The 27,763-nt window shown below is 33.1% G+C and overlaps 1 protein-coding gene across 1 annotated transcript in view; it reads right to left on the bottom strand.

The window, feature by feature from the left end:
- Positions 1-1,107: 1,107 nt before the first annotated feature.
- LOC132306833 (F-box/kelch-repeat protein OR23) overlaps positions 1,108-27,763 on the bottom strand; it is a 32,905-nt gene continuing 6,249 nt past the window's right edge. The window contains exon 2 of the mRNA XM_059804402.1: positions 1,108-1,623. Within this exon, the coding sequence (XP_059660385.1) occupies positions 1,371-1,623 (253 nt within the window). The 3' untranslated portion in view covers positions 1,108-1,370. The remainder of the gene's footprint in view (positions 1,624-27,763) is intronic.

Raw genomic sequence — 27,763 nt, 5'->3', positions numbered from 1 at the left:
TGCCTCATGGTCCTCACAAAAGTTCTTCATCCACAAACTACTCTTCAATGCTGCAATTTATTCTATCTGGTTGGAGAGGAACGCAAGGGCTTTTAGGAACAAAGCTTCTTCCCCTCATCACATCATTTGCCTCATTAAAAGTTGTGTTCAAGCCAAGCTTGCATCTTTGACACTAAGGGATGGTAGTCATCTCAGGATGGTTGGATCACAGGAGAACTTATTGCAGTTGTTTATGCAAGGATGCTCCTTTGCAGGAGGACAGACATGGTGCCTTTCTGATTAGTTTGTGATTATTTTGCTCAGTGTATCCTTGTCAGTGTTGTCTAGGTAATTAGGCTGGTCAGGTGGGGGTGTATGCTTTAGATGATGGTGGTTTGTTTGTTGTATGTTTTATGATTGTTTGGCTACCTTGTGCTTAGATGTGCCTTTGGGCTGTTCTTGTAAATTCTCTTTTTTTTTTAAAAAGCTTACCTTTTAACCAAAAAAATATATATATATATATATAATTAAAAAACGAAAACAAAAAATATGAGTTCCTTGTAAACATGGAAGTTTCATCATTTGAATGGGACAAAGACTCATGAGACTATGGGTTGCAGAGAAAGATATTATTAGTTTAGTTTTGGATTGCAAGATATTATTAGGTCTGTATCCAGTCTTTCCCTATTAATGCTTTCAATTAACCTGGATGGATCATGCAATTGAAATTTATGATTGCTAAAGTTGCGTTATGAAAAAGAATTTGATGCTAAAAGTGATCACTCGCTCCTTGGAGGACTCACCTACACTCTCTTAACTGTTTGATGGTAAAAGGGATCAACTACTCCTTTGAAGTCTCGCTTACACCCTCTATTACAGCTAAAACGGCCCCTTTTATGTGTTTCAATTTTAATTATCCGACCTTGCATGCTATGAGACCATATTAACCACCCACCATCTTCTCTGGAAATAAGTGTAAACACAGAACCAGGACCTCCCAAACCAAAGTTCTAATGGCTCCAAAAATCAAAAGCTTTTTATTTAAATCTAAGTGCAGCCCTGAATAGGAATAGACAAATTTTTCAGGATTACAGATGGTCACAAATAATATATAGAAATGAAGAGATATACACAAAATTTAGATACATTTACTTGTGGAAGTTATCTACACAAGTCAAGTGAAAATCAATACAACATTTTTATTGGAATGCAATCATCCTCATCAAGCTATACACTGGCATATACAAATACTATAACATACTAACCATCAAGGTACTGAAGCTAAAAGATGAAACGAGCATTATGCAGACGTAATAACAGCGTTACACACACCAGAGAAATCAATGGAATCTTCTACAGGCAAATGGTGCACATAACCGCAGTTTTGAAATCTAAAGGGTTGTGAAATGGTGGCTTTGTGATAGAGTTCTCCATGACTTCCTCCTAGGATGGTATATCTGTATGAACAGTGTTGCTGCCCTCTTTTGCTGTCGTGATCTTCGTGTCTCTGTTGAATCAATTCCGTTCAGAAGAGTCATCACATGCAACTCCCTGTCCAACACAACAAAACCAAATGACGAGTCGTTGGGGGCTTTTCTTGGTACACTTGTCTCCTTCAGCCAACGGTTCAAAGCCATATCATACCTGTTATGTAGTAAAAAAAAAAGTCACGCAAATAAGGATCCCAAAGCGAAGAAAGTTTGTAAATTTGAGCATGATTCAAAAAAAAAAAAAAAAACACATCTAAAAGTTGAAACATGCAAGCCAGGGCATCACAACTTTGGTTCTTCCTGAACCAATACATTGATCAGGGTCACATAATTACCAATTTATCTCAATCAAATTAGTGAAACTAGTCCCATTACGTGGAAGTACAGAACATAGACGAAAAACAATCTGTCACCCCACAAAATTGGTCTGGCTGATGCTTCCATTATTACTCCATATGCATATGGTGCACATAATGTGGGTGATTCCTAGTTTTCACAAACAGTGCAAGTAAATTATATAGAGATTCGCAAACAGGTTCATCAACAAAAGTTTCATGGAAACATTCAGAGATAAATCCTAAGAGGTTGTAATTCCACAAGCTTTTAGAGCATCACACAACTTTACTACTACTTAAGCGTCAAACAACTCTTAAGAGAAAACAGATAATTAATTCAATAAAAACCAAATTTATATGAAATATGTTAATACCTTTTGTAATTAAAATTAGAAATATTAAATATTTGCATATAGTTTTTAGTCATAGCACTGGCTCGAGATGATTACGTACGTAGCACCATCTCTTTGAATACTTTAATGGGAAATGTATGCTTATAGTGCATGCATGTCAGCTCCTTTTCTATACACTCCATACAGAAGAAGAAATAATTAACAACGAACAATAACAATCGAAAATTTAATTACAATTAATTCACTTTTCTTTTATTCAAATTGAGTATGCAAAAATACACACCAACAGTATACTATATTATTTTCACACAACAAATAAAAATAAAAAAAGAATACCCCAACTACATGTAGAGAACAAAAAGAACACCTATTGTGTTTGGGAGAGACTGTGAAATTGTTAATGATGAATATAATTATTTACCAACACTATATAGCCACACCAAATGGAGCCATGACCTTAGAGTGGCGTCTGGAGGAGGAAGAGCATGAACAGCAAAGCCTTTTGGGGTGAGGGTGCCCGGGTTTGGCGACGGAAGGACGGGTACTGCACGTTTCGGCAGGGATTGCATCAAAATATTTTCATTTTTCATCCACCCTACTGTCATCCTACTAGCTTCATTCGGTTTGATGCTTAGAACGAAAAGTAGTGCCATAACGGCTACAACAATACTTGCAGACTTCATAATCTTGCTGATAAACATGCAAAGAGTATAATGTGTGTGTGTATATGTAGCTGTTAGAACAAAATTAATGAAGAATAGATGCAGGATAGGGGTGTATTTATATGCATCAAGCGGTCAACTTCATATGGTATTATGACTTGATTTTTTCATGGTTTTAAGTTAACAAGGAATTTGACCGTTGACTATATGGCGGGGTTAATAAGTAATAGTTTTGAATTGAATTGGTATCCCTGCGTGTTGGTAAGTCTAAAGGAAGAAACTGTGTTTTAATTAACGTGAATAACATTTCTTTCTATTTATCGTATTTTTTTTATATTTATTTAATTTCTCCGTTCATTTGCAGGTAATTCAATTAAAATGACACAGCATGTAATAGCTTGGGTAGTTAAAATAAATAAAAGTTATTTTTTATTTTAATAAATCCAGAGAATAAAAAAAAAATCTGATCAGATTGAAATCATACAAATAAATCAACAGCCTTTTGATTTCATTTTCGTTTTCATTTTATTGCTGTAAGTAGTTTGGGTAATTCCATTAAAATGACACAGCAAATAATAGTTTGGGTAGTTGAAATAAATAAAAGTTATTTTTTAGTTTTATAAATCCAAAAAAAAAAAATCTCATCAGATTGAAATCATACAAATAAATCAACAACCTATTGATTTCGTTTTCGTTTTATTGCTGTAAGTAGAAAACACATTGGAGAAATGACTAGAAGCATTATATTTTACAAGGTTGGTTGTGGAAAGGATACAAAGCTCTGGCTGGTTTTTTGGTTACCAAATGGCCCAATTGTAAAGCAGTTGGAATTAAATGACTTGAAAATTCTTCAACTGGACTCTTCAGTCACAGTTGATAGCCTAATTTCCAATGGACATTGGATGGTACCTCTATTTCTAGCATACCCTCAATTTTTTCAGTCTCTAAACTTCCTTTTTCAGCAGTACTCTATACAACCACCCTCAGAGGAAAGTGATAATATTTTGTGGATGCCTAGCTCATCTGGTGCTTACTTATTCTCCCAAACATTTGCTTACTTTGCTCCTCCTTCCCCATCCTTTATATGGCACAAATTAATTTGGTTCAAATACCATATCCCTAAGCACAGCTGCATTGCTTGGCTTGCAGTAAGGGGTAGGCTGTATACATTGGATTCAAAGCCTATGCTTAATAAGCATTATGTTAACATGTGTTATCTCTGTCTGGCTAAGAGTCAATCATTAGACCATTTATTCTTTAGATGTAAGTTCAGTTCGTATGTATGGAATGCTATACAAGAGGTTGCAGGCTTCTACATTCTTCTCAACTCCTGGAATGAACAAATCTATTGGTGCTCAACACATTGGTCTTCTGGTAACTTTCTGATTCACAAACTCTTGTTGTCTGCAGCAATTTATTATCTTTGGCTTGAGAGAAATGGAAGAGCCTTCAAGAATTCATACACTAGCCCTAATCACATCTTCTCCCAAGTCTAGTCTTGTGTCCGAGCTAAGCTTGCAACAATCAAGATGAAGAATTGTGCTGAACTTAGGAGTATTTCAACTGAGGATGATCTTCACAGCTTGTTTGTTCAAGCTTGTGGAGCAAAACATGGGCACTCTTGGTTGACAACATAAAGCTGATATCAGAGATATTGGTTGGATGGATTGAAACATAGCAGCTACCCTTTGGGTCAATCACTTTGTCGTAGTCAGTACCAGCAAGTTTTGTTCTACCTTACTTGAATTGTTGTTGTGCATTGTGTTGATGGGATCGGCCTATTTGTTGTTTTGTTTTCCCCTCATTGTGGGCACCATGTAATTACTCTATTACCTTCAATACAAGCTTACCCTTAACTTTTAAAAAAAAAAAAAAAAAAAAAAAAAAACCACTGACGATAGTATCAAATTTAACAAAAACACAAGAAATTGATTTTTTCATGCACTTTTTTAATAAATTCCTGTAGTATTTCCTGGTTCCCAGCTAGGTTAGTTTTGGTTTTGCTACTTGTAGCTTTTGCCCTTTGGTGGCTGTCTTTGGAATTTTTCTATTTTTATTGTTCTATTCATTGAATTTTTTCCTTTAGGCAAGACTCAACAAAAAGGGGGAAAAAAATTCTATTGTTTCAATTGCTAAAAAGATGAATAAAAAATATATAGATTAAAAAGAAAAGACTATACAAGAACTGGACCAGCCCAAAAACAACTTATGATAAGTAACAAAGCCCATGAATGGGGAATAACTGCCAAAAATAGAAGTATAGTGGCATAAGGCCCAAGAGACTGACTAAAGTGTCAGGCTAGAGCTTTCTCGTCACAAGAGTGATGAATTCTCTTTATTTAATTACGAATTCTAAGATGTAGCAAATAATTTATTTCAATTTTTTATATATTTCAAAAACTATTTCAATTTAGTTGGGTATTATTATTCAATCCATACCTCAACACATGCCAAATCATTTATCTTTTAGGAAAACCCTGAATCTTTTATGTGCAATGGGGAGATCAGGTGTCTTTCTTGTCCGAGCTGAATCAATCGATGTCTATATTCCAAAAATATTTGGTATAACTATACCATATACTATAGTATTATTTATTTAAATATTATCTAAAAATATAATGTATATAAATATAATAATTATTATAAAATAATAATTTATAAATATATAATTACTTATAATATAGTTTAATATAATAAAATAAAACTATAAGATAAAAGAACCTGATTAGAAGTCGAGGCTAGAATTTGATTCTGTGTCCTTAAGACAGATTCGCCCCGCTATGGTGCTAACAGACTCAATAGTGTCTATCTCCCAAGATACAACTACTTTTACTTCCTTCGATAGTAGATACAACTACTTTTACTTCCTTCGATAGTAGCACTGCAAACCAAAGGAATAGGCGAACCGGCTCGGTGTAGTACTCTCGGACTCAAACTCAGACTCGAAGTGACTAACTAAACTTGGACTAGGAATGACTGACTAAGGCTCAAATCCAAAAATAAGGGCTCGTACCCACATACACTTATAGAAGAAGAGAGAGGAAGGAGAGAATTCAGAATTAGAGAAAAGGATTCTGAATTGGAGTACTTTGGAATGAACCCAAGGGGGGTTTATATAAGCGTCATAGTGTTTTTTGGTTTTAATATTTTTTCGATGTGGGACAAACATTTATCATATTTTACAAACCCATTTAGGCTTATCAAACACCTTACTTTGGAGCTAATTTCTCATTCACCCAGAAACGGATTTGAGAAAGTAAATATACCACGTTCATCTCCTTGTAGAGAGGAACGTGCTCGTCTATAGATCCGCAAAAAATTCTTAATGGAATCTATTTAAAATCTCATCCAAAGTTTATATTTTTAATGCCCCTGTTTTCAATAATCCCTCACATGAATGGAAATTTGCGTAAATTGCAAATGAAAAAGATGAAGAAGATACAGACACTAGAGATAGTACTATTGAAAAGTAGCTGCATCAGGATAGGCAGCTTTTGGCCTTGAACATTCCCTAGTGTATTACTATTGGATTTACTGGCTAACCAGTGAACATGATGTCTTAAACTGTTCAGCCGTTGATGTAAACCAAGACAATAACAAACACATAGTTCCTTCCCGTACAAAGTTGGTTCTCATGGTTGTGTTCATATAGCCCTGAACAATTCCTGTTATTTCATGAGTCCTCTAGAATACTTAGCCTTAGAAGTTCTCATAGAAGCGGCCCCACTTCACACTCATATAGGTGACTTCTTATTAAGAGTATCCTACTATACCTCACTTGAATCTTTAAAGTATAAGTGTCATTAAAAGCATTGCATTTCCTACTCATCGATGTAGGTAACACTGTCTCATCATAGTAATGGGTTGAAGATTAAATCTTCTTAGTGCTTCTAGTGAGCCATTCAAAATTTCAGTTGTCCCTTTGAACCTAGATCTTGGGATCTCCAGTCAACTAGGCTGGGTTTCCATTAAGACGACTCGTTAGCTTTCGGCTTTAATCCCATTCCTCTCGATGAACTATACACTTACTCTCTTGTCAAACCTTTTGTAAACGGATCCGCTAAATTATCTTTTGACCTGATATAATCTATTGAGATTATCCCACTTGAGAGCAATTGTTTAACAGTATAGTGTCGTCAATGTATATGTCGAGACTTACCGTTATACATATTAGTTTATGCCCTTCCAATTACTGATTGACTATCGCAATGTATATATATAGCGGGCACAGGTTTAGGCCAATTTGGAATATCGTCTAAGAAATTACGAAGCCACTCAGCTTCTTCACCAGCTTTATCTAAAGCAATAAATTCAGATTCCATAGTGGGTCTGGCAATACAAGTTTGTTTTAAAGATTTCCAAGATATGGCACTTCCTCCAATAGTAAAGACATAGCCACTGGTGGATTTAGAATCCTTCGTATCTGATATCCAATTAGCATCACTATATCTTTCAAGTACTACTAGATATCTAGAATAATGTAATCCATAACTTATGGTATATCTTAAATATCTTATAATCCTGATTATTGCAGTCCAATGGTTCTTTCCTAGATTACTTGTATATTTACTCAATTTATTAACTGAGTATGCTATGTCTGGTCGTATGCAATTCATCAAATACATTAAGCTTCCTATAATGCTAGAATATTCAAGTTCTGATATGTTAGGACCAGTATTTTTCGATAAATGAAGATTTACATCAATAGGAATCTTTACAAGACTACTATCTTTTTTATTAAACTTTTCTAATATTTTCTCAATATAGTGAGATTGAGATAATACTAGACCATCTGATATTCTAGAAATCTTAATTCCTAGTATGACATTAGCTATGCCTAAATCTTTCATATCGAAGTTTTTGGTCAATATCTTTTTAGTAGTTTTGATTATAACATCAATACTACCCATTATTAGCATATCATCCACATATAGGCACATAATGACATATCCATTTTGAGTATTTTTCACATAAACACATTTATCACACTCATTAATTCTAAAACCATTTGACAACATCACTTTGTCAAATTTTTTATGCCATTGTTTAGGTGCTTGTTTTAATCCATATAAGGATTTTATAAGTTTGCACACCTTTTTTTCTTTTTTTAGGATAATAAAACCTTCAGGTTGTTCCATATAGATTTCCTTTTCTAATTCACCATTCAAGAATGCAGTCTTAATATCTATTTAATGTATTTCTAAATTTTGCAATGCCGCAATAACTAGTAACAATCTAATGGATGTTATTCTTCTGACTGGTGAATATGTATAAAAATAATCCAAGCATTCTTCTTGCCTGTATCCCTTAGTAATAAGCATAGCTTTATATTTATATATTGAACCATCAAGCTTCATCTTCCTCTTAAAAATTCACTTATACCCTAAAGGTTTAGTACCAGGAGGAAGATCTACCAACTCCCAAGTATGATTTTGCATGATGGATTCAATTTCACTATTTACGGCATCTTTCTATAAAGGAGTTTCAAGAGAAGACATAACTTCCTTATAACTTTGTAGCTCATTCTCCAATATATATGTTAGAAAATCAGGACTAAATGACTTAGACGTTATAACTCTTTTGCTACGTCTAGGTTCTTCCTTATTTTCATCCTCTAGAGACTCTTAATTTATATTATCTTGTATATTTCTATTAGCAATATCATGATTTCTTTTAAGAGGATTTTTACAAGGAAGTATATCTTCAAAGAAACAAGCATTCCTTGACTCAATAATTGTATTGATATGGATGTCAAGAATGTATGATTTATGCATAAGGAAAATGATATGTATTATTATTCTGTGCACATGCAGCCTATAAAAGTACCATCAAAGGTTTTTGGTCCTATCTTAACTTTCTTAAAAGTAGGAACCATAACCTTAGCTAAACACTCCCACACTATTAAGAATTTATAGGAAGGTTTTTGGCCTTTTCATAATTCCTAAGGTGTCAGATTTGTTTTTTTTTTTTTTTTTTTTTTTTTTTTTGAGGTATTTTGTTGAGAACATAATTAACAGAAAGCAAAGCTTCTCCCCACAAATTCTAGGTTAAACCAGAACTTATCAACATAGTATTCATCATTTCTTTTAAGGTACGGTTGTTGCTTTCAGTAACACCGTTCTGTTGATGTGAATAAGGAGTTGTAATTTGATGAATAATACCATGTTCTGAGCAAATGTCAGCGAATGGTGCTTCGTATTCACCACTTCTATCACTTCTAAACACCTTTATATTTTTGTCAAGTTGATTCTCAACTTCATTCTTGTAATGTTTAAACATTTCTAAGGCTTCATCTTTACTTCTTAACAAGTATACATAACAGTATCTTGTGCAATCATCAATAAAAGTAATAAAATATTTTTTCCCACCTCTAGTTGGCACAGATTTTATGTTGTAAGGTAGAACATCATTTTCTGTTGCCACATTTTAAACTCCGCCCCATTAAATTTTTCGGGCTTCTCCCCATGACTGACGGGAACATTAAGCATAGTAGTACTTGTACTTGCCATTCATCTTATATATATTAAATATATATACCACAGTCAAGTCAAATTTACAGAAATAAAATAACAACAATATTTAAATAATTAAATTATAGTATAAGCCGAATATGTCTTAAGATTGTATTCCAAAAATATATGGTATAACTATACCATATACTATAGTATTATTTATTTAAATATTATCTGAAAATATAATGTATATAAATATAATTATTATTATAAACTAATAATCTATAAATATATAGTTACTTATAATATATAGTTTAATATAATAAAATAAAACTATAAGATAAAAGAACCTGATTAGAAGTCGAGGCTAGAATTTGATTCTATATCCTTAAGACAGATTCACCCTGCTATAGTGTTAACGGACTCAGTGGCGTCTATCTCTAGTATAAGTCGAATATGTCTTAAGATTGTATTCCAAAAATATGTGGTATAACTATACCATATATTATAGTATTATTTATTTAAATATTATCTGAAAATATAATGTATATAAATATAATTATTATTATAAAATAATAATCTATAAATATATAATTACTTATAATATATAATTTAATATAATAAAATAAAACTATAAGATAAAAGAACCTAATTAGAAGTCTAGGCTAAAATTTGATTCTATGTCCTTAAAATAGATTCGCCCCGCTATGGTGAATGGACTCAGTGGCGTCTATCTCCTAGGATAGAACGACGTTTACTTCCTTCGGTAGCAGTACTACAAACCAAAGGAATAGGCGAACCGGCTCAGTATAGTACTCTCTAACTCAAACTCGGACTCAGAGTGACTGATTAAACTTAGACTATGGGTGACTAACTAAGGGTCAAACCCAAAAATAAGGGCTCGTACCCACAGACACTTATGCTACGTTTGGCGTCTAGGAATATAATGGAATGGAATGCCCATTCTAACCATTCATTTGTTTGGTGTGCATGAATAAAATGAAATGACCATTCGAATGGAATGAAAATTCATTCCAGGGAATGAAAATCCATTCCATTACTAAACCTATAGAATGGCTATTCCATTCCATAGTAAGATTAAATATTTTTATAATATTCTCAATAAGCCCTTCATCACATTCCAATAAGGAAAAAATATTTTGTATAGACCAAAAATCTTTCACATTCCATTTTTTACGTTTCTCGAGCTTTTTTATTAGACGTGGTAAAGGTCTTTCACCTTCCCTCTCTTCTGAATATACACAGAGCTGCCATTGACAAAAAGTTACAGGACCTTCAACCATATTATATATATTAGCTTTTACATCAGCTTCTTAGGTTAAGTATTCAACCCGTTTTTGGATAAAATTGTATTGACAGAATATTAATTAGATTGATTTTATTAAAAAATAATGAAAAGGGTATTTTTGAGAAAAAAAAAATCATTTCATTCCAGATTTAATGATAGTCAACCAAACAATTGAATGCTAATAATTATTTTATTCCATAATGATTCACCGTGTCACACTAAATATTAGAATGGTAATATTCATTACATTCCATTCTCATTCTCTTAGCCTTATAGAAGAAGAGAGAGGAAGGAGAGAATTCAGAATTAGAGAAAAGGATTCCGAATTGGAGTACTTTGGAATGAACCCAATGAGGTTTTATATAGGCCTAATGGTGCCTTTTGGTTTTAATATTTTTCCGATGTGGGACAAACATTTCTCACATTTTGCAAATTCATTTTGGTTTATCAAACACCTTACTTTGGAGCTAATTTCTCATTCACCCGGAAACGGATTTGAAAAAGTAAATATACCACAATTCATCTATTTGCAGAGAGGAGCGCGCTCGTTTATAGATTCGCAAAAAAAATTTAACGAAATCTATTCAAAATCTCATCCAAAGTTTATATTTTTAATGCCTCTATTTCCAACAGTTTCGATGCCCAGCACAATAGTTAATCTAGGCCTTGCAAAGCCTCATCCCAGAACTGTATTTATTTGTTTGTGTCTGTGCACCTATTCCTGTATCCTGATTGCTTCTATATTTCAGATAACATTATTCTAGTCAATTTAGGTTGTTTTGGGAAATTCATTGTAATATCAATTAATAAAATAAAAAATATATATAAAAAACGCGAAGATCATTCCAAAAAAAAGAAACCCACCAAATGAAAGTCCCATAACTGAACAGTCAAGTATTTGTAAAAAAAACTAAAAAATTCAAAGGTCAGAAGAGACCAGAATGAATAGTAGCTGAGACAAATTTTACGAAAACGATGGAATTCAAATCCGCGGAGATTACTCAAGTCAAAGACCTTCCAAGTTCCTGTTCAAAATGCGTGTTAAGAAGGATTTGAAGCTGAAAGATCAACACCCCTTTAAGATATAAAAAAAAGTGTTGAACTAGTGACAGTGGAGCAACATGTGTAAGTTTGTGCTTAGTTAATTAGAGGATGCCTCAATCGATCAACTAATTTTTAAACATAGTTGAACTAGGGTTAGGTAGAATTATTATTCGACTCAAAAGTTTAAGTTAGTAAATGAGACTAATACCCAACTTATATACTAATGCACTTTTTCATTCGTATTCGATGTGGGACAAATTCCCCACCTAATATTAGTAAATGAGACTAATACCCAACTTATATACTAATGCACTTTTTCATTCGTATTCGATGTGGGACAAATTCCCCACCTAATATCTGTTATGCGTACATTTTTAATTTTAAATAAAAGAGAGAGTTTTATATATATATAAATGAGACTAATACCCAACTTATATACTAATACACTTTTTCATTCGTATTCGACGTGGGACAAATTCCCCACCTGATATCTGTTATTTGTACATTTTTAATTTTAAATAAGAGAGAAAGTTTTATATAAAACTTTCTTTTCATATTTTAAATTTTAAAAAAAAAAACACAGGTCATTTTGTCTTTATATTATGTAAGAGGTTTCTCCTCATCAATGAGGAGGCAACCAAAATACTTAAATATCCCCATGAAAAATATAATTTTTCACTTTCCACATGTAACATTTGTGTGTAAAAATTTACAGTTTTATCTTTAATGGATTGATCTAGAAAAATAAAAGTGATTTGCTTTGGGTTTTTTTTTTTTCTTTTCTTTTTTCATGTCTTCCTAGTTCCTTAATATTTGTCTCACCACCAGACATGCCAAAATATGTTTGTTTATGATACTTGAATTTCAATCGTAAACACAGGTGTACCAAAGCTAGCTTGCTAAGAACACAATGAAAAATACAAAATTCATTTTTATTTGGTTGTAAATGGCCAAGAAGATAAGGCAATTAAATGTCGAATTGAAGGAATAATATTCTTCTTAAGCTGGTGTTTTTTTTTCCTAATTTTCTTAAGCTAGTTTTTCTACCTTGAAACAAGGATTTTATTAATGAAGAAATCTAAAGGGAAGGGAGCTGAGAGGGAACTAATGTAAAAAATAAGTAGAGTTGTGTTGTTGCGGTGTGTGTAGAGAGAGGTCTTCAATTCTTTAGATTCTCTCTCTCTCTCTCTCTCTATATATATATATATATACACTTATTCTCCCATTATTTGTGTCTTAAATTATATGTTTACAGTTCTGCATGCCAATTGGTCCAATCCTTTTTTATACAAAAAAAAATTATTAAATAGTTTTGGAACATTTGACACTGATAATTAATTCAATAAAAACGTAATTTATATGTAATATGTCAACACCTTTTGTACATAAGAAAAAATATTAATTTCTCATAATTAATAACAAACAAAAACTTAATCACAATTCACTTCTTTTTATTCCAATTCTTCTGTCATGAGTGTACAAAAACACACCACAACCAAACGAAAAAAAAATATATTACAAATTGGTTTGTTCCTGTCTTATTTAGTCCAGTGGCCATTGTTCATGTTTATGAGGTTCTGTGCATGAGATTGTTATTAATGGCAGCTTGCAGGATTATTTATTTACCAAGTAGAACCATGAGCGCGCTGTGGGTATGGAGCAGGAGGAGGATGACGAGGTATAGCATGGCCGGCAAAGCCCTTCTGGTCGATGGTACTGGTGCTGGGAGTCTTGCTGGTGCCCAAGTTTGGTGCTGGAAGGACGACTGGACTTTTCTGCAGGGATTGCATCAAAAGATATTCATTTTTCATCAACCCTAACCCTACTGTCCCTTCATTCAGGACCCTACTAGCTTCATATGGTTTGATGCTTAGAAGGAAAAGTAGTACCATAATGGCTACAAGAATACTGGGATATTTCATCTTGGTGATAAGCGTATATGCAAAGAGTATAATGTTGTCAAAACACAATTAATGGAGATTAGATGCTGGGAGAGGGGTGTATTTATATATGCATCAAGCAAACATGCAACTGGTATATATATATATATATATATATATATATATATATATATATATATGACTTTTGGAGTTGAAATCTTTCATGGTTTTAACTTGATCAAAGGGCTTTGAATGTCGACTATGCAGCAGGGTTACTAGTAGACTTGAATTTGAATGGGTATTTAACGTTTGTATTGGGAAGTCCTAAAGGAAAAAATGCTTTTCAACGTCAATTTTTTGTTTTGGTAAGTATTCTCTCTCTTTAGGATGGCGATTTACCTAAATTCGTACATGTCTTATTTAATTTGGACAAATTTATACCACTCTCACTCCCCCGGGTTTTAATTGCACAATCCATACCCACCCCGGTATGAGATACGTGTACCTGTGCCCGACCCGCCCAGGCCAGCCCCGTTTACAAATTTTTTTTTTTTTGGTTATCTAAATAAATAAATTGATAAAATCTATAAATTCTATACAATGAAAACAATGATATATATATATATATAGTAAATAACATGAACACAATAATGTGTATATATCTATAATATGGGGAGTTTGGATTTAGATATTAAACTCGTCGCAGGTTACGAGGTGGGTATGGGTTTTGAGAAACATTTGTCCCGCCCGGCCCCGCTCTTAATAAACAATTCTTATACTCGTACCATTAGGGCAGTACAAAGCGAGGCCCTAGCGGGGCGGTACAAATTGCCATCCCTATTTACCTTTATCTTCTTCTTTTATATATATACATTTATTTATATTTTAATTTCACCATAGATTTGCAAGCAATTTCATGAACAATTCAGTTATTTCATAAAAAGAAATAGAACAAAAGAAAAGCGTGATATACATAGAGTGATGTACTAACGTTGTCGACCCATTCCACCACATGGTATAATATTATTCACTTTGAATCCGAACCCGCACGATTCTGTTCTTGAATTTTGTATATATATTTATATTTTAATTTCACCATAGAATTTCATTTTTCATCCACCCTACTGTCATCCTACTAGCTTCAATTTTCATTTTTATTTATTTATTTAATTTCACCTTTCATTTGCAGGTAATTCCATTAAAATGACACCAGCATGTAATAGTTGGGGTAGTTAAAATAACTAAAAGTCAATTTTTTTTTTTATATTTTATAAATCTAAAGAAAAAAAAAAAAAAGAGCATGTAATCAAATTGAAATCTTACAAATAGAGAGAAAAAGAAAAATGGGGTGGGTATGGAGCAGATTTGCCTAAATTCATATAATTATGGACAAATCTATACCTGCCTCGTACTCGCGACGAGTTTTAATTTCAAAATCTATACCCACCCCGGTAAGAGATGCGTATAACCGTGCCCACCCTGCCCAGGCCAGCCCCATTTTCATTTTTTTTTTTTTTTTGGTTATCTATATAAATAAATTGATAAAATCTATACATTCTATGCAATGAAAATAATGATATATATATATATATATATATATACACACAATAATGTGAATATATCTATAACACATATATACATCTATATATATATAAATATATATATATATATAATAAAGTATAAAGAGCGGGGCGGGATAGATGTTTCTCAAAACCCGTACTCGTCCCGTAACCTGCAGCGGGTTTAATATCTAAATCCATACTCGCCTATGAAGGAAAAACGAACGCGATTATAAATTTTTTGGATCTTAACTACGTGATTTTTCATCAAATCAAGAAGTATGGAAAAAGAGAACTCATACCTTTTAAATGATTGATTAATCGTCAACATTTCGAGAATAACAGTGAATTGGATTGCTCCTCTTTTAGTCTTGAATACCAGTAAACCTTTACCTTTATATCCCCGAAATACATAGTTTTGTGGAAACCCTATATCTCTCACTCTCGATTATTCTGTATTTTGTAGGTTTGTGCGTGAATAACCGAATAATTAACGTGAGAGGTATCGTGTATATAGATAGGGCTAGAGATTAGGATCAAAAGGGATTCTTATTCTAGCTCCAATTAAAGAACACAAATCGTTTTGTCTTTATGTTATGTAGGAGGTTTCTCCTTATCGATGAGGAGGCAACCGAAATACTTAAATGTTCCCATGAAAAATATGATTTTTCACTTTCCACACATGTAATATTTGTGTGTAAAAATCTACAGTATTATCTTTATTGGATTGATCTAGAAAAATAAAAGTGATTTGCTTCGTTTTTTTTATTTTTTATTTTTTTCTTTTTTCACATCTTCCGAGTTCCTTAATATTTGTCTCACCACAGGGTATGCCAAAATATGTTTGTTTATAATACTTGGACTTCAATCGCAAACGCAGGTGTTACCAAAGCTAGCTTGCTAAGAACACAATGAAGAATACAAAATTCATTTTTATTTGGTTGTAAATGGCCAAGCAGATTAGGCAATTAAATGTCGAATTGAAGGAATAATATTCTTCTTGAGCTAGTGTTTTTTTTTTTTTCCTAATTTTCTTAAGCTGGTTTTTCCACCTTGAAACAAGGATTTTATTAATGAAGAAATCTAAAGGGAAGGGAGGAGAGAGAGAACTGATGTAAAAAAATAAGTAGAGTTGTGTTGTTGTGGTGTGTGGAGAGAGAGAGGTCTTCAATTCTTTAGATTTTCTCTCTCTCTCTCTCTCTTTCTCTCTCTCTCTATATATATATATGTATATATTTATTCTCTGACCCGTTATTTCTGTCTTGACATAAAAAAAAATTATATGTTTATAGTTCTGCATGCCAATTGGCCCAATACACTTTTGATACAAAAAAATTATTAAATAGTTTTGGAACATTTGACACTAATAATTAATTCAATAAAAACGAAATTTATACGTAATATGTTAATTACCTATTGTACATGAGAAAAAATATTATTTCTCATAAGTAATAACAACAATAACAAACAAAAACTTAAACACAATTCACTTCTTTTTATTCCAATTCTTCTGTCATGAGTATACAAAAACACACAACAGCAGTGTACTCTATTTGTTACGCATTACAAATAAATAAATAAATAAAAACCCCAACACGTACAAAGAACGAAAAAATATATATATATTATTACAAATTGGTTTGTTCCTGTCTTATTTAGTTCAGTGGCCATTGTGTTTATGAGGTTCTGTGCATGAGATTGTTATTAATGGCGCTTGCAGGATTATTTATTTACCAAATAGAACCGTGAGCACGCTGTGGGTATGGAGGAGGAGGATGACGAGGTATAGCATGGCCGGCAAAGCCCTTCTGGCTGATGGTACTGGTGCTGGGATTCTTGCTGGTGCCCGGGTTTGGTGCCGGACGGAGGACTGGACGATTCTGCAGGAATTGCATCAAAAGATATTCATTTTTCATCAACCCTAACCCTACTGTCCCTTCATTCAGGACCCTACTAGCTTCATATGGTTTGATGCTTAGAAGGAAAAGTAGTGCCATAATGGCCAGTACAACAGTACTTGGAGGCTTCATGTTGTTGATAATAAGCATGCAAAGAGAATATATATATATATATATATATATATATATATATATAGTTGTTAACACTACAATTAATGGAGAATAGATGCAGGGATAGGGTTGTATAACTTGTAGTTATATGCATCAAGCAATCAACTTATGTTGCATTCTGTTGTGACTTGTATTTTTCTTGGTTTTAACTTGATCAAAGGGACTTTGACGGTTGACTAATGGAATTGGACTTTGAATGCGTATGTATTGGGAAGTCCTAAAGGTGAAAACTGCGTTTCAACCTGAATCCCATTTTTTATTTTTTTTTGGCAATTACGTACGTGAATCCCATTTCTTTCTCTTTATCTTCTTCTACTAGTATTTTCAAATTTCACCATACATTTGTTTCTTTGTCCACAAAGTTGTTGTGATCTTGAGTTCAAACCATATCAAATTTAAGAAAAAACACATCATGAAATGTCTTTGGCCCTATGGCATACCTAATTAACCATCCTCAAAGAAGATGGGAGGTGTTCGAGTGGCACATGTATTTTTCAAAATAAAAGGTCAAGAATTCAAGTGGACCAACGCGAGTATGTGTCTTTTGCCATAATAAATAAATAAGAAAGAGACCGGAAAGAGTAGAAGTTGAGGCAAACCATAATTTTGGGAGAGAGGATACGCATTTGCGAACCAAAATTTTATATGGAGAAAGAGCATTAGAGTATATAATATAATAACAGTGGAAAGGATCTATAAGGGTTGGATCACAACGTCTAAGTATACGGATAAATGTGTTTCACCATTTAATTAAATCCTTTCACTTCAATAACTATGTCGATATCTTATCGTTTTTTAGTTTTTTAGGGTCTTGTTTTGAGTTTTATTGGTGTATACATGTCCTACTTCTTTGATGTACGTAGAACTGATTTTCGAAACCTTTTTTTTTTTTCCAAGATCGTTGATAAAACTAAATTTGGAGAGGATATATAAAATGCATGGTATATATAGGATGTGTATTTATATGCATCAATTAACCCATTAATCAGTATGACTTGAACTTTTCATATTTTCAGTTTTGACGTACTGTTAACTAGTAGGGTAAACTAATGGTTTAGCTTGAAATTGAATGGGTCATAGAGGGAAAAAAAATTGGGTTTCAACTTCAACCGAAGAGCTTATTGGATCAAACACCTTACCCCTCTCTCCCTAACAAATGCCTAAACAGTGTTACTCTACTTCCCAAAATAGAGAATGATTTGAAGCTAAAAGGGAAGGGAATGTTACTCTACTTCCCAAAATAGAGTTGAACAGTCCTAAATACAGCAGTTTGGCCGGACATATATAATGATCGATTGATACATGTTTATTTGGAATTCTAAATACAAGTCAGAGAAAATTAAAGGTTTTTCTTATTTTTTTCTTTAAACATTTCAAATTTCAAAAAGAACAGTATCATTTTGCAATTATGTCATATATAATGATTTGGACAACATTACTACTCAGGCAAGTAAGACACTTGAATAGTAGCATGAAATATAAGATAATTCACCTTCTTTTTTTTTTTTTTTTTTTTTTTGGGTAAAGTACAGAGAGACCCCTGATGTTTGACGTAAGGACATGCAGATGAAAGTTTGTCTATTTTTGGACAATCATACCCCTTTGAGAAATTTGTCATCCAAACAGAGTCTTAAAACAAGTAAAAAGTCCATTTTACCCTTCACTATTTTATTAATTTTAATTATAAAATATCAAAATACTTAAATAACTAAATTACCCTTCTCAATCTCTCTCTCCACCGCAACCTCCACCCCTTTTATAAAGGAAAATGATAAATGCGAAGAAAGAAAATCCAAAAGATTAAAAAATATATATAACTAAATATTTCATAACAATCAATAAATCTGGAGTGCAACAAAGGGAGGAGCATACAAAAAGAGCACATATCAGCTTAACGACAGAGAGCAGTAATTGTGATATATGTTCCTATATGTGGATTCGTTCACATTCTTACAATAGTCTTTGGTTTTACTTCAAGTGCCAAGTTTGCAAAGGATCACTTCTTGTTTAGCTAACTGTCGTTAAAGTGATAGTTTTGTATATACATGCATCTTCTCGTTTTTTGATTCATTTGTTGCATCTTGCGGGCTGCTGCATTAAAAGGAGAAGCACCCCCTGGACTCCCTCTCTTCAAGACCTCGTCCAAGATAAGAAACCGGATCGTCCGGACACAAGACTGATCGTTCCTAGGTTCTCGGCCGAATTGGAGCACTTATCGTCCAAGTTTCCACTTCAAAAATGCTATCAAGGATGAGTTGAAGTTCTTCCCTATATCTTAAAGAAAAACGAATACAAAACATCTCAGTTGTAGAACCTTTGATTTGGGGCCTAATAAACACCTCTGGCGTGGGAAGAGCTATAGAGATCTTCTGCGGACGGTAGAGAGCGGCGGCGGTGGAGAGTTGGTGATGATCTGTGAGGGGTTAACGTCAACAAAAAAAAAAAAGGCTGAAAAAGGAGCGCATGGGTGCGTTCGGCGCGAGTTAGATCTACTTGCAGGAGCGTGTCAGGCACGTGGGGTGGTGATGATGAACTCTGTCGTTGCCGCCGCTCATCGCCGCCTTGTGTGTGTATATATATATGTATCTGTATATACATATATATATATGTGTGTGGGTGTATATATATATATATATATATATATATATATATGTTTGTATATAAATTGTGTTTCACCAATTTACTTACATATGGCCACAAATTTTGTGTACCATATGATCTGCGAGACAGTGCTATCTGTGGATGGTTGGCATACTGGAAATTTACATCCTTTGAGAATTTGTGTGACAGTATGTGTGTGTTGGTGTTGGGACAAAGGAAGAGGGAGCGGAGAGGAGAGAAGGAAAGAAGTTATGGGTACGAGGTTAGAAAAGTCATTTTAATATTCAAATTGGTCAATATAAAAAATAAAGGGTAAAAATGTCAATTTATTACCATTGGGGTGTCTTTGGTAACTATATCAAACTTTATATAGTGGGTTCATTTTTATAATTTTAGTAACATCTTCTTCATAAATTCTCAAAAATTTGAAGTATAAAATGCAAAAAAAAAATAATAATAAACAATAATAATAGTAATAATAATAATAATAATAATCCAGTGTGGGAAATTGTAATTTTAGTGGGCATCTTCATAAATTCTATAAAATTTAAAATATTAAATGAGAAATATTAAATATTTGCATATAGTTTTTAGTCATAGCATTGACTCGAAATGATTACGTACGTAGCACCATCTCTTCGAATATTTTAATGAGAAATGTATGCTTATAGTAGTGCATGCATGTCAGTATCTTTTCGATACACTCCATACAGAAGAAGAAATAATTTACAACAAACAATAACAAGCGAAAATTTAATTACAATTAATTCACTTTTCTTTTATTCAAATTGAGTATGCAAAAATACACACCAACAGCATACTATCTTATTTTCACACAAAAAATAAAAATAGAAAATAAAAAGAATACCCCAACTACATGTAGAGAACAAAAAGAACACCTATTGTGTTTGGGAGAGACTGTGAAATTGTTAATGATGAATTTAATTATTTACCAACACTATATAGCCACGCCAATTGGAGCCATGAGCTTTGAGTGGGCGTCTGGAGGAGGAAGAGCATGAGCAGCAAAGCCTTTCTGGCTGAGGGTGCCTGGGTTTGGCGATGGAAGGACGGGTACTGCACGTTTCTGCATCAAAAGATTTTCATTTTTCATCCACCCTACTGTCATCCTACTAGCTTCATTTGGTTTTATGCTTAGAACGAAAAGTAGTGCCATAACGGCTACAACAATATTTGCAGACTTCATAATCTTGCTGATAAACTTGCAAAGAGTATAATATGTGTGTATATATATATAGCTGTTCGAACAAAATTAATGAAGAATAGAGGCAGGAAAGGGGTGTATTTATATGCATCAAGCGGTCTACTTCATATGGTATTATGTTAACAAAGAATTTGACCGTTGACTATATAGCGGGGTTAATTAGTAATAGTTTTGAATTGAATTGGTATCCCTGCGTGTTGGTAAGTCTAAAGGAAGAAACAGTGTTTTAATTAACGTGAATAACATTTCTTTCTCTTTATCGTTTTTTTTATATATATATTTATTTAATTTCACCTTTCATTTGCAGGTAATTCCATTAAAATGACACAGCATGTAATAGTTTGGGTAGTTAAAATAAATAAAAGTTATTTTTTATTTTAATAAATCCAGAGAAAAAAAAAAAAAAAAAACTGATCAGATTGAAATCATACAAATAAATCAACAACCTTTTGATTTTGTTTTCGTTTTCATTTTATTGCAGTAAGTAGAAAACACATTGGATTGAACCACTGAAGGTAGTATCAAATTTAACAAAAACACAAGAAATTGATTTTTTCATGCACTTTTTTAATAAATTCCTGTACTATTTCCTGGTTCCCAGCTAGGTTAGTTTTGGTTTTGCTACTTGTAGCTTTTGCCCTTTGGTGGCTGTCTTTGGAATTTTTCTATTCTTATTGTTCTATTCATTGAATTTTTACCTTTATGCAAGACTCAACAAAAAGGGGAAAAAAAATTTCTATTTTTTCAATTGCTAAAAGGATAAATAAAAAATTTATAGATTAAGAGGATAAGACTATACAAGAACTGGACCAGCCCAAAAACAACTTATGATAAGACAAAGCCCATGAATGGGGAATAACTGCCAAAAATAGAAGTATAGTAGCACAAGGCCCAATAGACTGACTAAATAAAATGTACAACAATGGTGTTAGGCTAGAGCTTTCTCGTAATGAATTCTTTATATTTAATTACGAATTGTAAGGTGTAACAAATATTTATTTAAATTTTTTATATATTTCAAAAACTACCTCAATTTAGTTGGGTATTATTATTCAATCCACCTCAACACATGCCAAATTATTTATCTTTTAGGAAAACCCAAAATCATTTATGTGCAGTGGGGAGATCAGGTGTCTATCGATCGATGTATGTATTCCAAAAATATGTAGTATAACTATACCATATATTATAGTATTATTTATTTAACTATTATATGAAAATATAATGTATATAAATATAATTATTATTATAAAATAATAATCTATAAATATATAATTTAATATAATAAAATAAAACTATAAGATAAAAGAACCTGATTAGAAGTCGAGGTTAGAATTTGATTCTATGTTTTTAAGACAGATTCGCCCCACTATGTTGCTAACAGACTCAGTGGCATCTATCTCTAGTATAAGCCGAATCTGTCTTAAAATTGTATTCCAAAAATATGTGGTATAACTATACCATATACTATAGTATTAGATTTTATGTCCTTAAGACAGATTTGTCCCGCTATGGTGCTAACGAATTCAGTGGCGTCTATTTCCCATGATAGAATGACTTTTACTTCCTTCGGTAGTAGCACTGCAAACCATAGGAATAGGCGAATCGGCTTGGTGTAGTACTCTCTGACTCAAACTTGGACTCGGAGTGACTAACTAAACTTAGACTATGAGTGACTCACTAAGGCTCAAACCCAAAAATAAGGGTTCGTACCCACAGACACTTATAGAAGAAGAGAGAGGAATGAGAGAATTCAGAATTAGAGAAAACGATTCTGAATTGGAGTACTTTGGAATGAACCAAAGGGGGTTTTATATAGGCCTAATTGTCACGGGCTTAGAGTTTTAGCACCACTCTAGCTACTCCCGTGCGGCACCAAAACGTTGCTTCTACTCTTGCAAGTGCTTGGTCAGTCTAACTCCCATGCACACCTTAACCAACACACTCCCCTCGTGTGCTTACTAGTGTTGTAATGGCCATCGCCCTCTCCTCACTTGGCTTGCACACTCACACACACTAAGACACTTAAGTTTGTAAGAAAAGAACACTTCTATTACTTCAAAGAATGCTTTATACAAGGTTAGCACTCAAACTCTCTACAACGCTCTCAAGACTCACTCCAAGACTTGTTGCCTACAAAATGAAGTCCCACCTCTATTTATAGGCATCTTCATCCCTAATGGACGGTTAAGATGCATTCCAACCAGCAGTGGAGATCGATTCTCTAGAATCTTCTCTTACCTTCTTCACACTTCCATACATATCTACAAATATCTACAATATTCTAGAACTCTCCATACTACTCCACCCAATTCTGGAGAACTCTAGAATATACTACACATATCTAGAATCTTCCACACAACTCTAGACAACTCCGGAAGACTTCAGAAACTCCACTTGCCATGCAGTTGCCATGTAGCGTCCTCTTCAGCGTCTGCGTGTCGCCTGCGTGGCATAACCTCCATAGGCGGGGCGTGACATCATGGTGCCTTTTGGTTTTAATATTTTTCCGATGTGGGACAAACATTTCTCACATTTTGCAAACTCATTTAGGCTTATCAAATACCTTACTTTGAAGCTAATTTCTCATTCACCCGGAAACGGATTTGAGAAAGTAAATGTACCACGTTCATCTACTTGCGGAGAGGAACGCGCTCGTCTATAGATTCGCAAAAAATTCTTAACGGAATTTATTCAAAATCTCATCTAAAGTTTATATTTTTAATACCCTCGTTTCTAACAATTTTGATGCACAGTGCAATAGTTAATCCAGGCCATGCAAAGCCTCTCATCCCAGAACTGTATTTGTTTGTTTGTGCCTGTGCACCGATTCCTGTATCCTGATTGCTTCTATATTTGAGATAACATTATTCTAGTTAATTTGGGTTGTTTTGGGAAATTCATTGTAATATCAATTAATAAAATAAAAAAGGCGAAGATCATTCCAAAAAATGAAACCCACCAAATGAAAGTCCCATAACTGAACAGTCAAGTATTTGTAAAAAAAAAAAAAAATCAAATGTCAGAAGAGACCAGAATGAATAGTAGCTGAGAGACAAATTTTACGAAAATGATGGAATTCAAATCCGCGGAGATTACTCAAGTCAAAGACCCGACCCGTATTCCTTCCAAGTTCGTGTTCAAAATGCGTGTTAAGAAGGATTTGAAGCTGAAGGATCAACACCCCTTTAAGATATAAAAAAAAAAAAGTTGAACGAGTGACAGTGGAGCAACATGTGTAAGTTTGTGCTTAGTGAATAAATAAGGTGTGGCTGCCATATCTCAGGCTAACTATTAGCCTAAGTTAAATAGGGAATGCCTCAATCGATCAACTAATTTTCTTTAAATGTTTCTTGGATTCATGCTATCTGAGATTGGCCAGGAGAGAGAATCAAAGCATCAAACATAGTTGAACTAGGGTCCATTAAGGTGCTTCTTTCCCACTCAAAAATTTAAGTTATTAGGTAGAATTAATATTCGACTCAAAAGTTTAAGCTAGTAGATGAAATTAATATCCAACTTATATATTCATCTACTTTTTCATTCGGATTCGATGTGAAACAAATTTCCCATCCAAAATTCCTGATTCCTTTATGTGTACGTACATTCTTAATCATTTTGTCTTGATGTTACGTAGGAGGTTTCACCTCATCGATGAGGAGGCAACCGAAATACTTAAATCTGTGACCATGAAAAATATGATTTTTCACTTTCCACATGTAACATTTGTGTGTAAAAATCAACAGTATTATGGATTGATCTAGAAAAAAAAAAGTGATTTGCTTTGGTTTTTTTTTCGTTTTTGTTTTTTTTTTTTTTTGCACATCTTCCAAGTTCCTTAATATTTATCTTACCACGGGGCATGCCAAAATATGTTTGTTTATAATACTTGAACTTCAATCGCAAACGCAGGTATACCAAAGCTAGCTTGCTAAGAACACAATGAAAAATCAAAATTCATTTTTATCTGGTTGTAAATGGCCAAGAAGATTAGGCAATTAAATGTCGAATTGAAGGAATAATATTCTTCTTAAGCTGGGGTTTTTTTTTCCCTAATTTTCTTAAGCTGGGTTTTCTACCTTGAAACAAGGATTTTATTAATGAAGAAATCTAAAGGGAAGGGAGCAGAGAGAGAACAAATGTAAAAAATAAGTAGAGTTGTGTTGTTGTGGTGTGTGTAGAGAGAGGTCTTCAATTCTTTAGATTTTCTCTCTCTCTCTCTCTATATATATATATACTTGTTCTCAGACCCGTTATTTCTGTCTTGACATAAAATTATATATTTATAGTTCTGCACTTCTACATGCCAATTGGCCCAATCCTTTTTTTATACAAAAAAAAAAAAAAATTATTAAATAGTTTTGGACCATTTGACACTGATAATTAATTCAATAAAAACCAAATTTATATGTAATATGTTAATACATTTAGTAAATAAGAAAAAAATATTAATTTCTCATAATTAATAACAACAATAACAAGCAAAAACTTAATCACAATTCACTTCTTTTTATTCCAATTCTTCTGTCATGAGTATACAAAAACACACAACAACAGCATACTCTTTTTTTTACGCATTACAAATAAATAAATAAAAACACCCCAACACGTATAAAGAACGAAAAAAATAAAACAAAATAAAATTTATTACAAATTGGTCTGTTACTGTCTTATTTAGTCCAGTGGCCATTGTGTTTATGAGGTTCTGTGCATGAGATTGTTACTAATGGCAGCTTGCAGGATTATTTATTTACCAAATAGAACCACGAGCGCGCTGTGGGTATGGAGCAGGAGGAGGATGACAAGGTATAGCATGGCCGGCAAAGCCCTTCTGGCTGATGGTACTGGTGCTGGGAGTCTTGCTGGTGCCCGGGTTTGGTGCCGGAAGGACAACTGGACTTTTCTGCAGGGATTGCATCAAAAGATATTCATTTTTCATCAACCCTAACCCTACTGTCCCTTCATTCAGGACCCTACTAGCTTCATATGGTTTGATGCTTAGAAGGAAAAGTACTGCCATAATGGCTACAACAATACTTGGATATTTCATCTTGGTGATAAGCGTATATGCAAAGAGTATACAGTTGTTAAAACACAATTAATGGAGATTAGATGCTAGGAGAGGGGTGTATTTATATATGCATCAAGCAAACATGCAACTGGTGTGTGTGTGTGTCTATATATATATATATATATATATATATATATATATATATATATATATATATATATATGACATTGTGAGTTGAAATCTTTGATGGTTTTAACTTGATAAAGGACTTTGAATGTTGACTATGCAGCAGGGTTACTAATAGACTTGAATTTGAATGGGTATGTTACGTATGCATTGGGAAGTCCTAAAGGAAAAAATGCGTTTCAACGTTAATTTTTTGCCTTTTTTTTTTTGGTAAGTATTCTATCTCTTTAGGATGGCAACGGGCAGGTATGGAGCAAATTTGCCTAAATTCGTACCGTCTTGTTTAATTATGGACAAATCTATACCTGTCTCATTCTTGCGACAGGTTTTAATTTCACAATCCATACCCGCCCCGGTATGAGATATGTGTCCCCGTGTCCACCCCGCCCAGGCCAACCCCGTTTACAATTTTTTTTTTTTATCTATATAAATAAATTAATAAATTCTATATAATGAAAACAATGATATATATATATATATATATAGTAAATAACATGAATACAATAATGTGCATATATCAATAACACATATATACATCTGTGTATATATATTAAAAATAAATATAATATAAAGAGCGGGGCGGGACAAATGTTTCTCAAAACCATACCCACCCCATAACCTGTGACGAGTTTAATATCTAAATCCAAACTCACCTACGTAAGACAATTCTTATACTCGTACCATTAGGCCAGGACAAAGTGGGGCTCTGGGTGGGCCGCACAAATTGCCATCCCTATTTCTTTTTATCTTTTTCATATATATATATATTAGTTTCACCATAGATTTGCAGGTAATTTCATGAGCAATTCAGTTATTTCATAAAAAGAAAGAGAACAAAAAAGAAGTGTGATACATATAGAGTGATATACTGATGTTATCGACCCACTACACCATATGATATGATATTATTCACTTTAAATTCAAATTTTATTTATATTTTAATTTTACCGTAGATTTTCATTTGTCATCCACCTTACTGTCATCCTACTAGCTTCATTTATTTATTTATTTATTTTCACCTTTCAGTTGCAGGTAATTCCATTAAAATGACACCAGCATGCAACAGCTTGGGTAGTTAAAATAAGTAAAAGTCAATTTTTATTTTTATTTTTTATAAATCTAGAGAAAAAAAAAATTACATGTAATCACAACGTTATTTTTTTTATTTTTTTTTTTGTAAGTATATTTGTGAATCCCATTTCTTTCTCTTTAGGGATGGTAATGGGTGGTTATGGATCGGATTTGCCTAAATTTGGACCCACCGCGTTTAATTATGGACAAATTTATACTTGCCTCATACACGCGACGGGTTTTAATTTCAAAATCCATACCCGCCCCGGTAAGAGATGCGTGTAACCGTGCCCGCCCCGCCCAGGCCAGCCTCGTTTTCTTTTTTTTTTTTTCCCTTTTTTTTTTGTTATCTATATAAATAAATTGATAAAATCTATAAATTCTATACAATTAATGAAAAAAATGATATATGTATATACAATAATGTGTATACATCTATAACACACACACACATATATATATATATATAGTATAAAGAGCGGGGTGGGACAGATGTTTCTAAAAACCTGTACCCATCCTATAACCTATGATAGGTTT

The sequence above is a fragment of the Cornus florida genome, unplaced genomic scaffold (genome assembly GCF_030987335.1).
Source record: "Cornus florida cultivar Cherokee Brave unplaced genomic scaffold, ASM3098733v1 CherokeeBrave_3.0.0_Hap2_Chr05, whole genome shotgun sequence".
Classification (NCBI taxonomy): domain Eukaryota; kingdom Viridiplantae; phylum Streptophyta; class Magnoliopsida; order Cornales; family Cornaceae; genus Cornus; species Cornus florida.
The sequence above is the reverse complement of the archived record's forward strand: the minus strand, read 5'-3'. Positions and strand labels throughout refer to the sequence as shown.